This window comes from Argiope bruennichi, chromosome 6 (assembly GCF_947563725.1).
Source record: "Argiope bruennichi chromosome 6, qqArgBrue1.1, whole genome shotgun sequence".
NCBI lineage: Eukaryota > Metazoa > Arthropoda > Arachnida > Araneae > Araneidae > Argiope > Argiope bruennichi.
The window spans coordinates 93,018,304-93,033,260 of NC_079156.1; the positions used below are offsets into that span (position 1 = coordinate 93,018,304).

Genomic DNA, 14,957 nt, shown 5'->3' on the forward strand with positions numbered 1-14,957 from the left:
TGGTACATGTATAAATTGGAGGTTGGGAATGTGCACCTGGGGTTTCTTTTTTCGAATTTTTAATTAGAATTTTAATTATTAATTAAAAACTAACTTTCCCGCCAAAAAAATCTTCCATTTTCCCCACCGCCAACTTTTCCGCCAAAAAAATCTTCCATTATCCCCAGCGCCAAATGAGTAAGGCTTCAGTTTTTTTTTTCTCCCAACAGTAATGAGGCTAGGGTTAAAATTTTTCGGCGGATTATTTCAATCGGTTCTGTTTATTTTCTTAATGTTTGATGCATTTAAAATTAAACATTGTTAATAAATCAATCTTTCAGATTCATTCTGAAGTACTTTTGAATTAAAATAAAACAGAATAAAGGAAATTAAAAATTTCTAATCCGCATAGCGTTACCCCAACTGGCGTAGAAAAAAATCACGTATTTGCGTTACGTAACCGGCGAAGAAAATTCACGCATGCGCATTCTGTTCTGATTGTTGCCATGACAACGTTATCAATGGATGATTTAAATTATTTTTGGGTTAGTTGCATGCTTTTGTAAGTAAATTGTATTTATGTTAGTTATATATTTTTTGTATATGCTTATAGTTTTAAGTACATCGTTTTTTAATTAGTTTTTTTAAAACCTGTTTTCAACCGTTTATTTTAAACGATTCGTTTTATTTTCTTAGTGTTTGATGCATTTAAATTTAAACATTGTTAATTAATCGATCTGCTCATAATGAATCTAAGAAAATTTTGTTAACCAACTCTTGAGATATTACATAAATTTAAAAAGATATTCTTTAGTGCCCATAAAGTTTAAACGCTGAATGACTCTATTTTCAGTAATCAGATTATAAAAAAATGCTTTGTTTCAGTAAAAAATATTATTATATTAATTGAAGATAAATTCTTTCCACTTTAATTTAAAGCATAAATTCTACCGTTTTCAACCGTTTATTTTAAACGTTTCGTTTTATTTTCTTAGTGTTTGATGCATTTAAATTTAAACATTGTTAATTAATCGATCTGCTCATAATGAATCTAAGAAAATTTTGTTGACCAACTCTTGAGATATTACATAAATTTAAAAAGATATTCTTTAGTGCCCATAAAGTTTAAACGCTGAGTGACTCTATTTTCAGTAATCAGATTATAAAAAAATGCTTTGTTTCAGTAAAAAATATTATTATATTAATTGAAGATAAATTCTTTCCACTTTAATTTAAAGCATAAATTCTACGGGTGCTAACAGAAAATGAGAGAGATACATATTACGTTATGACTGAAGGCCTTTATAATATTATGAGTGAATTATATGATAATCAAAATTTGAAGTTTTAAAATATTTTGATGAAGAAGCTATTAAAGTAGAAATTGCATAAAATATTTAATTATTAAAATTTTAACGAACATTAAGATTGGCGAACCGGCTGGTCGCCAAAGGCGGCTAGTATAAAATAAATAAAACATACAACATAGATTAATGTATAGGGTATAAATAGTCAAAGGATTCTAATTCTAAAATGAATGATAAAAATAAAAGCAGACGATTTATCTTTCAGTCTACATAAAAATATTTTCATTTAATTTCTTCATAATTATGTTGCAGAACTGCTAAAATTAAATTTTCTTTATAATATTACAAAATAACAAATTCTAAGTTAATGTATAATGAACTGTAAAATAGATAAATATTTCGATAAACTGAAATTTTTTTTTAGTTTAACTGAATGCATAATCATCTGTTTTATACTAAATATTTCTAGAAATAACCACATCTTCAATGAACAAAAATTTAAATAGAGTCTAAATCCCATTAAATCTTGGATTAAACTGTCATTCAATTAAATCAAATAAAAATTGAGGATTAATCAATCATCAAATTAAAAAATATATAATTTTCCTTAAAATTTATTGCCATTTTTTAAATTTTTAACTCGATATCACTTTTTTTTTCCTTAATCGTTTCATTAAAATAATTTTATTTTTAAAAATATAAGCTTTGTATCTCAAAGAAAATAGAAAGAAAGTTTTTGTATCTCATAGTAAAAAATGTAAAGAATTTTTTTTTCATTGTATTTGCAATCTATTATTTAAAAAAAAAAAAAAAAAACGACAACCTTGGAATGCATTGTGAATTGTCATAAAACATAGAGTGAACTTCAAAAACGAAGGGTAAAAAAAAACAGAAACATTTAGAGAATTTTAAGGTTTTGATAGTAATAAAGAAAGAAAATAAAGAAAGAAAGAGACATCCGATTGGAACAACGAAACTTAATGCGTGAAAAGAAAGGGGAGGGAAAAAACTAGGGAGGGGGTAAGGAGTAATACTGCTCTCACTTTCTCCCAGCAATCAGAAACAGCACGACCGAGCTTTCGGATTCAAACGCGTCTTTTTAAGTTTTTTCAGAGGCTCCGTTTGGGAACCTGTTTCGACCAATCAGAGCGTTCGAACGGGGTTATCTACCTGTTTGAAACGAAACGTTGACACACGATGCAGGTGCCAGGGAGCGTATGCTTGTCAAACCGAATGTCAGTTCCATTCTCTAGTCGTAAATAATCCTCTCCATTCACAAAATAAAGATGACCACATCTGTCCATCCCAAGTCGACACTGGACGCTCTCCCCAAATCTTTTGTATCCGCGATGCGAGTTCTGTTCGACGTTATGGACGATAAACGAACCGGGTACGTCCGTTTTGCAGACATTGAAAAACGTTGGCAAGAAAACGGTTCCGTAACTCGCGGTTTACCCAGTGGGGTTATCGAGAGCTTGCGCAAAGTTACCCCCGCTACTGGTTTATTGACATTCGAACGTTTCTGCGCCGGTTTGAGAATTTGTTTATTGCGCCACGATTCAAATAAACGCGCTGGTCAAAGTCAACCCAACCTTCCTAAATCTTGCCTGACATCTCGCCCCTCTTCGGTCCCACTGCCCGAAAGAGGCAACAGTGGGATATCAATCAGAAAACCTAGTACACCACTGGGAAAAATTATCCACACGTCCAATTCATCGGAGAGACTGATGCCGATCAGTGTTCTCGCTCCCGTGCCGTCACGCATGAGCCGTCACAATACCGCAACGGTGCGTCCCAACAATACAACCTTCGTGCAACAGAGGGCTATTAGTATGCCCCAATTACAAACAGAGATTAAGTCATATCAAGCGCTTCCGAAACGTGATGCCCCCTCTCCTTCGACGTGGGGCAAGAAAGAGGGGGCTAAAAGGATTATGCAACCTGGGGATCGTGAACCAATGGACAGAAATAAAGTGTCTTTAGCTTTGGAGAAATGGAGGATGATGAAGTCTTATCCTGCACCTAAAGAAAATCAAGAAAATGTAAGGCCGTTGAGGAATGTTCCTATGAGAAATTCGTCGTCCTATCCAAGTTTACCGAACGATCAAGTTTCCAGTAGTGATGGTAAGATAGTACTGAAGTATTTAGTTACTATTTGTAGTATTAGTTATTTGTTAATAATTCTAAAAAATGGAATTTTTGGATTCTAAGATATATTGTTAGAAGTCTGAATGAAATAATATGAAGTAAAGGTTATTATTGTTTCTTTTTAATCTGAAGTATTATTTCTGTAGCTGTCCCATGTAAAAAAGATAAATGTTATTAAAATTATAATTCCAAATAAATATTGAAGAAATAACTGAAATCAGTAAGGATTGCAAAGATCTGATTGAATTTGAATTTCAGATGTTTGATTTTCTTTTAAAATTGTGTTATAAAAGGTTTTATGCTCTTTAAATTATTTTCAAAAGTTTTTAATACATGAAGTACATTTTTTTATATGAATAAATTTGTATTATAGTTATGTATTTATATATAATATAATCAATATTTTGATATTTTAGATTTGTAGTTTTTGTGAATATTGTAATTGAATTCATTGTTTTTGATATTTAGACATGAATGATTTATTTCATTAAGATTAGCATGTTCAATTAAAGAGGTAGTATTTAAAAAGGAATAAGGGATGCATTATAATCTATTTCTTTTATGTTAATGTTTTGAAATTATATCAGATACTGTACTGTTTATACAGCTATATAGTTAATAACTAATAAATAGATTTCAGTGTTAATGCTAGATTCAACAATATAGTTTTCATTTAATATCTCAATTGAATATACAGATGTTCATCATGGAGTTTTCTAATTCACTTAATGATATTTCTGACAAAAAAGAATATTAATGGAAAAATATTCTGATGTACATAACATTCATTTTTTTTTTCAAAAAAAATATGATAGTCAAACTATTGTTTAATTGTCTTGCTTGAATTTAAATATAAGTTATCCATAAAATTTGTATACAATACTAAATAGGTATAAATTGGATAGAAAGAATTCAACAAGTAGAAGAAAAGGCAAACTTTTTTTAATTCCTTCCAATCTTACATATTTTCTTGTCAGAATTTAAAATTATTTAAAAATCCCCAGAAATGAAAATAATAAATACTGTATTATTAATGCTCTAGTTTTTTATTTTCACCTTTTTAATTGTTAAACATGTTTTTTTCTTTAATATTTCATTTTTAGCAATTTTATAATTAGAGATAATATAAAATAATTCACAATAATGAACATTTGTAGAGCAGAACATATAATTTTAAAAGCTCATTTAGGTTCAATTACAAACTAAAATTATGTAATTAATATTGCATTTATAATTCTTACAAATTTTATTTATAATATCAACAATTAATGCTTGCAAATCTGATCCATATTTGTAAATTTACAGAACACAGAACTGGGAACTTGATCTGTATATAGTTTTAGATTTCATTATGCATACAAGATATCAAATGATCACCATTCTTCATTAATAACATTGCAGCTTATAAGATAAATAAGAATTTTAATAATTCTTAATGAAAATTCAACATATCTGCATTTTTTAAATCTCTCTTCATATACATTAAATATTGCAATACTTTGTAATTTTTTTTCTGAGGAAAGTATATTTGATGATTTTTTTCACTTATTTTTAATATTGGCATTGAAACTATCTTTTATAATTTCTGTAGTTATTAGAGGTATGCATTATTTTTGTAAAAAATAACTGTATAAAATAATAATTCTTTAAGTATTGACAAAAACTTCTACTGAAGTGTCATACAGTTTTTTTTATAAGAAAAGATATATTGCAATCTGAATTATTAAGCATAAGTTGCATATTTATACTAAATTCCCAGTTTTATAATTTTTAAAATTTTCAATGCTATAAATGTTTTCTTACCAGTAACCCAAATATCATATCAGTAGGAATTTTAACTTATTGTTTATTAGCTAGCATATTATCTATAATATGTATGATGATAAAAATTATTCAAAATGTTCCACAAAATATTATTTGACTTAGGACTTCCAAATTTACACATGGTTACTTTTTATTTAATGATGCACACTTAAAAAAAAAAATTAAAAAAAAACATTTTAATTAGTTTATTTAAATTATTCAAAATTTGAATGTTTTTCCTAAATAATTTGTTAGCATAATGTTGCTCTAAAATCATTTTTACAGTATTTTCAAATTCAAAATATAACCTTTTATTTACATATTATTTTAATTAATGTACATTTTTTATTGAATTAAAAATATTTTATAGTATTACTTTTCATTGTTTTAGTTATTAGATTTAAATTCATTATGTTTCACCAATATCAAAGTCTCTCTCTATATACATATACTGCATGCATTATTAAATGACTAAGAATAAAATAGTAACTAAATAATTAAGAATAAAGACAGAGAAGTCTAAAACATTATCATGTTATGATATTTGAGACTGGAGATTTTGATGCTGCTTTAAATTTTTTCTTTCCATAAGTTGGTACAGATTCTGTGTTTCTTCATATGTCCTTCTGTTGAGATTTTTCTCTGCTTTAATTTTCCAACAGATATTTTTTCCTTCCTATGCTTATATGTGATGATTGCTATTATGGGTGATGATGAAAGACAAAAACAGTTTAACCTCTTAATTATTCTATAAAGATTACAATTCTTATTTTCCACTATTTTGAGATTATGGGCAGTAGAAAGAGGGAAGGCTTTCCTATTTTCCCACAACTTTTAAAAATTTCTAAAGTAATATTTTAAGATTTCCTCCTCCTCTTCTCTAAAAGTTAAAAATGTACAGATGTGTGATGAAACACAAATAAATGTATAGTTTTAAAGTGTAATTTCTTTTTACTGTGGAAAAGGTTAATTTTCAGTAATGTCCATTTTTTTTTCTTAATTTATGTTTTATTTTTCATCAAATTTACTTTATATATCTTATATTGAATGTAAGAGGCTGAGTAATATATTGGTTATCATTTTCAGTAGACAGTGGAGTTAGTTTGAGACCTCAAGACCGTGGGCCTGCAGCAAAAAAAGCAAGTCGAAGAAGAGAACCCAGAAGACACACTGTTTCTAATGGAATAGATTATAATATGGTAATTAATTGTATTTTGTTGGGATATTAATTTTTTTCTTTAAAAAGATTTTATTCATTTTTAATAGTAATTGTATATTTATTGAATTTATAAGTTGTTGACTAATTTTGCATAAAACTGAAAAGTGCTTATTATTAAACTTTTGCTTTTATTTTGTGATGTATCTATTATCAGAATCTGGTGGAAATGAGTTAGATAATTGAAAGAAATTTGTATATAATTTAAATGATATGCAACTAAAATTATATATATATATATATATATATAGCATACTTTAATTGCATATTTACTTTTCTATATTTAAAAGCAGAAAGGGAAATTTAGGAAATTATCTAATGAAATTTAGTATAAAAAAATTTAATTTTTTTATATAAAATAAATTATTATTATTTATTTATTGCAATTGGCTATTTAGTGTAAATAATTTTTTATATAAAAAAGCATTTTCGTGGTAAAATTTACTATAAAATGTAATTCATGATAAAAATACATCCATTGTTTTAAAAATGAAAAAATATCTTTGATTTTAATTTTAAAAAATTTTAAAAACTTAAATATTTAATGTGAAATATCTAATTACTAGGATAATCTAGCTGTGATGTAATCTTGTTACTTATTTACCCCCACTCTTTTTCCCCCTTTTACCAACCAATGTTTGGTTTTTATTACATCAAATGATTTATTGATAATTTTAAAAATCTATAGTGTTGAAAATATGTGTTATAAACTTACTCTAATTATTTAAGCACTGATTCATTATATTTCTTTCACATAACAGATTAAAAGATTAAAACTTTTAGAACAAGAAAAGGATTTCTTACTACAAGGATTAGATGTTGTTGAAAGAGCACGGAACTGGTATTTACAACAGATTTCAAATGTTAATGACAAGTTGGACCGTGTTAGTAAATGGGACATTCCACATTCAGTAAGAGTTGATCTATTCATCTTTTATCTATTTACGTTCATGAAATAAATAGTAATAAATAATACTTTAATTTTTGATTCAAAGTTGATACAAAATGTACTGTATAAATGCTGATATTTGTTATTTATAAAAATTCTTTTAACACACAATGTGCATGGTAACAAAAAGATTCATGAAATTGAAATATTTTATTTATAAGACACATATTTGATTGAACCATAAATTTTTTAAATGATCCATTTTTAATTAAATTTGTAGTTTATACATATTTTTAAGAAGAAGAAGATTCTGCCATATTCTCTATGTACAATCATTCAATCCTTTTGGACAGCAATCTATTAGTATCAGTTAAACTATAAAATCTTTGTGATGAGGAGAAATTAATTAAAGTGATAAGAATTTTTCAGTGTATATAGCACAATATATATTCTTAATGTATATAGCGTCATAGATACAGCATAATATTGTGCTATATCTATGAACAAGAAATGAAAATTCTTTTGTAATTTACATGTTGTAATGTAACATTTTAAAGCATCATAAAAGATTTTGAAATACCAAGAGTGCTACATTAAAATTGGGCAAATTCTGAAATTAATGATATAAAATAAGTATATGTAAGATTTAAAATGAGCCAGAACTTATTTATTTGTACAAAGTATAAATTATTGTAATTTAATTTTTTTACATGAAGGGTGAAAGTGAAAGCTTTGTTTTTTAAATTCATTTAAGATTTGGTTTCTATACATAATACATTAAAATATTGTGATATTTCTAGCTTCTAACCATAGATAAATCAACAATTCTAGTGCAGGCATTGAGGCATAAAAGTTTCATTTAATTATTTGCAAAAGATAATTTGTGAAAATATCAAAGGAAGGCTTATTTCATGGAAAGTTTTTGGTAGTGTTATCTATAGTTCCTTTCCTAATTACTCAAGCAATCACTTTTAATATTAATTATTACTAATCAACTATGTAATATTTTTAAACTGTGTCTTAAAGGCATTGAAAAAGGTAAAGAATCATAGTATGCTGAATTATATGGCTATTTACATGATCACATACTGTTGATTATCACATAATAAAAATAAAACTGAAGAATCGTTTAATTTTTTTTTTATTATTATTATTAAAATATCTGTAACTAATGCTCATTATTTTCCAAAAATAACATTTCATGTTATCTTAAATTTGTATTTTGCCGCAAACAACCCAAATCTCATATGTATTCATTCGTATGATTATGATATTTATAAATTTTATTTGTATTTGTACATAAAAAGAAAATGTAAAGATGTTCTATAAATAGATACTAAATTTAAAGGTACACTGCCTCTAAAACTATATATTCTTTTAATAAATACAGCTGTTCTAAATTGATTTCATTAATCATTAAATGCAACAGGTATAAATTGTAGATATGCATATAGAATATATTTTCTGTACTTAGTTATTTATGTGATAATCAACAAACAGCAAGATCCTAAAGTTGGTTAATACCATAATTACTTAGTGAATGCTGCCTATAAAAGAGATTGGATTTTGGCTACAAAGGTGAATTTTTAAAAATGCTGACAAATATTTTTAATTGGATTGATTAACTACAAAGTTTTAATTTTTAATGATGCTTTTCAACTTGAATTTTTAATTTGAAACTATGGTTTGACTAGAAAATACTTGAAAAATTGATGAAAAATATCTTTATTTTCTTATTTACTGCATTGTGAAATTAAATTATTATTGAAATTATTAAGAAAAAGAAAGAAAAAAATTATGACAATGAAAATCTTATTGACATGGCTCTTTTTTTTTTTTTTTTTTTTTCTAAGTCTTATTAGTATATGTTATTTTATTGTTTTGAAAAAAAATCGTAAAAACTCTTTCTTTTTAAAATTGTTTATTAGTTTAGTTTTACTATTCATGTGGATTATGATAATAAGTATCGATTGTTAGTTTTTCTTTTAAATTTTTAATAGAGTTGCAGGTTTGATAAGAGTTTATTGGCACAAAAATAATTTTTGATTGTTGAATATCAATTACAGAATATTGTGTAATTACTAATAATGTTAAGATAAAGGATTCAGTGCATTTTTCATGTACAAGTTCTATGGAAGCTCAACAGAGAGCTCATTTCTTTCCTGATAAATTCTAGAAATAAATTGATACTGAATATTAATTTTAAAGTTTGTAAATGAATTTCCAATTAAACTAGTCGTTCAGACAGAATTTTTACTAAAGCACAAATTCTTTCTTCAATCTATAAATCCAAACAAAAAGTTTTTCAAAAGAATCAATCTATAGTTAATATTTTTTAATGATCATTAATTGCAAACTTATTTTAATCTTATATTTTTTGAGTAATTAAATATTTGTGATTTATTGTAATTGTTATCAGCCCTGAAATCATATTGTTTAATTCTGATTTTAGCAATATCCAAGTCAGTTTATAAAATTACTAATTGAAATACCTGGCATTATTTGGAATTTAAATATTTTCATTTATAATATTTTGAATGTAAAAACTAATTTTGAATAAATTATTATAATAAATACAATTCTTTTAGTATATCACATCATTTCATTGACAACTCTGGGGCCTTGGTCACATATAGCCACTTGAAAATGAAGGGCAAATCAATTCCTTCTTACTTTCAATTCTTTTAGGTACTATTAAATAAATACATTAAATTAATAAAAAAATCCTAAAGATATTAAAAGGAAACTACAAAAACTAATGATGGAGTGAGTACATTAGAGTCTTACTATATTTCAAAATCCTTAACCTTAAATTTTTAAAGAAGTTTAAAAATTAAAGGAAAAATTCTACAGAAAGGAATTTATTATTTTAATAAAATTTTGTATTATAAATGATATTAAAATATTTCTGGCACAAAATTTTTTCCCCAAAGTTATTGCAGAAAAAGGTAGAATTTCATTTAATTTCTAATTAGTTGAACATTTAATTGATTTTTGCACTTTGAAAAGATAACATTCTTTCTCATACCATAAAGAATGTGCCTGCTAAGTCCATCTTTATTTATAATAAGATGGGAAAAAAATTAATTACAAAGCTTTATGGTAGAAAATATTTTGGTATTTTTGTTTAACATTCTTCATATTACTATATTCATGCGTAATTAATACATCTGGTTAACTACAAATAATTGAAACATATAAAAATTCCCCTTAAAATGCTAGTTTATGATTTGCTGTCTTCCATTTCTTCATTTATATTTTTCTGGAATGTAAATAAAGATATTTTATTGATGATAAAATTGTCATTAGTGCCTTAGATGGAAAAGTACTTGATTTCACATCCAAATAAATTCTATTATAAAAATTTGTTAATTAAGCAAATATATCTCTCTTCTCTTATTTTAAAAATTTATTTCTTAGCTTGCCCTTTCCTTCCTCTTTTGATGTGAGCATCAAAAAGAATTGATAATGAATTAAAGAATTATAACCTTAACTTAGTCAATTTTTAGATTTAAAAAAAACATAATAATATGGATTATTGTTAATTCTTGTAGCTAGAATTAGAATAGAACATTATCCTAGTATTGCAAAATAAAACTATTATTAAAAACACTATTTCACCTATTGTTGCATTTAAGCAATATCTTTTTAAGTTTTACTTGATATTAATATTTCTGTATGCTATGTAATGTTACAAGAAAAGTCAGTTTTTTTAAGGTATCAATATTATGTCCAGTTTCCAGATACAAAGATATTTGCATTCATCATATTAAATCAATTGCATTTTTTTTCCAGTTGTTTATCAATAGTAATTCTATGTATTATAAAATACTATTCACCTACTACACACAATTTTGTCACAGGTCAAAGGATCGGCAGAGCAATAAGCATAGTGTGTGCTGGATTTTAGAATAAGAATTCTTTTCTTGCTTTGATTTGAAATTCTTCATATTCTTAATTGCTTCTTTTCATTATAAAATCAACATTGTCAAAAATGGCTGTTTTACAATAAAATCATTAATATGAAGTTAAAAATGACCAATAGAAAAAAATGTAAAGATTTCTGAGATTATGGATGAGATATTATATTCTGATCCTTCCAATAAGAGATCTATTTTCTTTTTCTAGTAAGCAATATAGAGATATTTGCCGAGACACAAGTTCAATCATAAGCCAATAAATAGTCTACAATTCGTGATATCAAATAATTTATACCAAGTGTTCCAATTTTTATATATTGTGCTGTGATGATGATGCAACACAAGCCATTTTTCCTAATCAAACAATAAGTATTCATCTGGTGTCTAGCCATATTAGCTTGGAAATATGTGTACTTAACAAAAGTTTTCTAATCTATTTATTGGACATATGATAGAATTTGTATCTATCACATGGTGATTTAATTATAAATTTAGAATGGTTTGAAGATCTCAGATTTTTTTTTTTTTGATTTTTTTTTTAAAGATAGAAAATTTGCTGTTCTATGTATTAGGAAATATATTTTTCACTTTTACACGTACATCAATATTGTATAGATTACAGAGAGCACTAGAAATTGTTTTATAAAGTGGGCTCAATTAAGAATCGATTTTCATTTTGCAAATTTTGATTCCACACATTTAAATATTACCAAAGTTTGTATATAAAATAAAAAGAAAAAAAAACTGTCCTGATGTTATTATAGACTACTTCTCATCCTGTATTAATTTTAGAAGAAAGCTTAAATTGTATCTATGATGCTTAATGAAACCATTTCTATTTCAAAACCATCCAAATAGCTTCACACAACTTTTCGTTTCATCTACTGCATAAACTTGTAAGAATATTGACTGGAATATATTGTGTCATCAATGTGGATAGTAAGTGAGTTGGCAAAATGCAAGAAAACTTGTGTGCATATGCCATGATTAATATTTCAGTTTTGGTTAAGTTCAAGTTCAAAAGAATGCAGATGTAATCATATAAATTAATTCTTTTGGGTAGGTGAAAAAAAAAAAAAAAAACTTTGCATACAATATATATTTTAAATGTCTATTTTATATACATAATATTGTAATATCTTGTGTAAACAGCTTGTCATTTATCAAAGTCAAAAGAATTTTTCTCTCTTCATTGTTAATGAAATATTTTACTGTTATAATAGAATTCCAATATTTTGTTCAAAATAGAGTTTTATGTAAACATTTTTCCACTTTTTTTTAAAGTAACATATTGTAAGAAAAATGTTTAAATTTCTGACTTTTTTTAAAAAATATTTAATTAGAAAGTTGATAAAGTTGTCTTATTTAGATCATAAATATCTTGAAATTATTTCATTTTTTAAACTTATTTCATTTCAGGAATATTCAATGGATGCACAGCATGAAAGATTAAATTTTCAGATGACCAGAATATCTGAAGTCAATCAGCATTTAAATGCTTTAATGGAAACATCAGAAAAGGTATACCTGTTAAAAAACATCTGCCTACCCTATATTTATTTTTAGATTATACAGAAGTATACAGTACTTTTGTAAATCTTTTAGAAGTTCTTAGCATTTATAAATTATAATGCAAGTTCCTCCCATTTGTTTGGAGATGTTAATGCTACCATAATCTAGAGCATATATATCCATTGTATGAGCAATTCTCAATTTTATTTTCATTTTACACAAAAATAATACAAATTTGTTTTTATGTTTCTTATACTGTAAAATATGAATAGTGTATCTTTCTCATACTAAGTTTAAAATCTCTTTCAAAAAATTATGTTATAAACAATGCTGTTTTAAATTGCTTTCCATCTATCATATTTATTGGTACAATTAAGCATATATGAAAATAAAAGAAAATATTTCTTATATGTACACATTATAATTTTTATTTATTTATTATTTTTTTAAATTATTTTATGTCTAAATATATTTTTAGTACTTATTTGAATAATTTTTACACAGGGATTTCCTATCCATATGAATTTAGCTGTTCACCAGAGCAGCCTATATAGTGCTCAAAAAACTGCAACACAGACAATACAAAGGTTAAAAAACCAAAACCATGCTTTGACAGAGGTAAAGACCTTTATACTTATCACAGTATTTAAATATATTATCGTTCAATTGTTTGTTTTTTTTAATAATGCAATGGATTTTATATCTAATCCTTCCACCCTTTTTCTTCTCAAAAGTATGCATTTCTCTGGTAATATGGTTGTAAATAAATAAAAATAAACTTTATTTTATTATCTATAAGGTAAAGAATTCTATTGTAAATATCTTATGTTAGCATTTAATATTTTCAGTTTCAGCAGATTTTAAACTCTTATCAATCATTTTGGTTAAAATTTGATTACTTCAGAAGAAGCTAATAATCAAGTGAATTTTAAACAAATATGAATTTTAATTGCTTTGTAAAATCTTATCTGTATTTTGAAAAGATCAACCAATAATTTATAACTTCAAATTATATTAGTGCCAAATTTGATTGCTTTAATAATAAAAGAGAATCCCAAAATATTTATCTGTAGTAATTATTTTTATATGATTATACAAACTTACACAGAACTTAACTAATACCTTGCATAGTTTCTAACTAGCATATTTCTTTTTTTAGGAAATAGCAAAAAAGAGTGAAATGATAACTCAACTGGAAACAGAAAAATCGGCTCTCATACGAGAATTATTTCATGCTCGAACATATCCTAAAAAAGAGCCGAATGACACAACTTTGTGGTAGTTTTTGTTTGATTCATTGAATTAATGTTATGTTTTTAAATTTATATCATGAGGCATTAGAGATGGACTTTATAACTTGCCATCCTGGGTAGATAAATATTACATTTTCATAATAGACTTGAGTATTATTAGATATACTGAAAGTGGAGTCAATTCAGAAGTGGCCAACATGTTTTGAGAAATATATATAAATGTATTTGTGTCCTTGGAAATCATCTAGCAAAATTTTAAAGGAGGATAAAGGGAATCAAAATATGAGTGAATAAAATGTGCATCCAGAAATGGTACATATACGTATGTAGGAAAATGTAAAGTGAAAGTAAATTTATTAAATTGTTTAATGAGTGGTTTTACAACAGATGCAAACAAACTATAATACTAATAGAAATACTTGACAGCATTTATGTATAGATAATAATACACATCCCAAGATTTCAGGTACAACCAAACATTTCCAATAATAAGTGTCTGGTGACGATATCTAGCTTTAAGTTAATGTGAGATTAGTATATGGTTTGATGCTTTGAATATGTTGTGTACAAACAAACAAATCATTTCTGGATTCATATGGTATAATAATAACAAGCTATTTTTATTCCCTCTACCAGATTTTATAATTTTGCTTGTTTAAACTTAATTGTGTTATTATATACAGTGTCAGAACATTATATTTTTTTTTCTAGCAAAATGCATAAATACTAAAAATAAATAGGCATATGTTTTATGCGTAACACATCAACATGAATTGACTCCATTATTGACTAGCAATATTTGAATTATGCAATAAATTTATTTGAATTGTTGATAAAAGCACATAAAAAGTTCCTTGCTTGGATATGTTTTATAAAAAATATATATTTTGTACAGATGTAATGTTTTTACTGCCGTATATTTGAATTATG

The 14,957-nt window shown here is 25.6% G+C and overlaps 1 protein-coding gene across 2 annotated transcripts; it reads left to right on the plus strand.

Moving 5' to 3' along the window:
• Positions 1-2,362: 2,362 nt before the first annotated feature.
• LOC129972886 (suppressor APC domain-containing protein 2-like) lies at positions 2,363-14,938 on the plus strand. Of its 2 annotated transcripts, none has more exons than XM_056087193.1 (6): positions 2,363-3,410; positions 6,327-6,436; positions 7,215-7,364; positions 12,682-12,783; positions 13,279-13,392; positions 13,934-14,938. In XM_056087193.1, the coding sequence occupies exons 1-6, from the start codon at positions 2,573-2,575 to the stop codon at positions 14,054-14,056; spliced, it is 1,437 nt and encodes a 478-aa protein (XP_055943168.1). In that variant the 5' UTR covers positions 2,363-2,572; the 3' UTR covers positions 14,057-14,938. The 2 variants fall into 2 exon arrangements, with proteins under 2 accessions (XP_055943168.1, XP_055943167.1); XM_056087192.1 differs by having other exon boundaries at positions 2,364-3,410; positions 6,324-6,436.
• Positions 14,939-14,957: the final 19 nt, after the last annotated feature.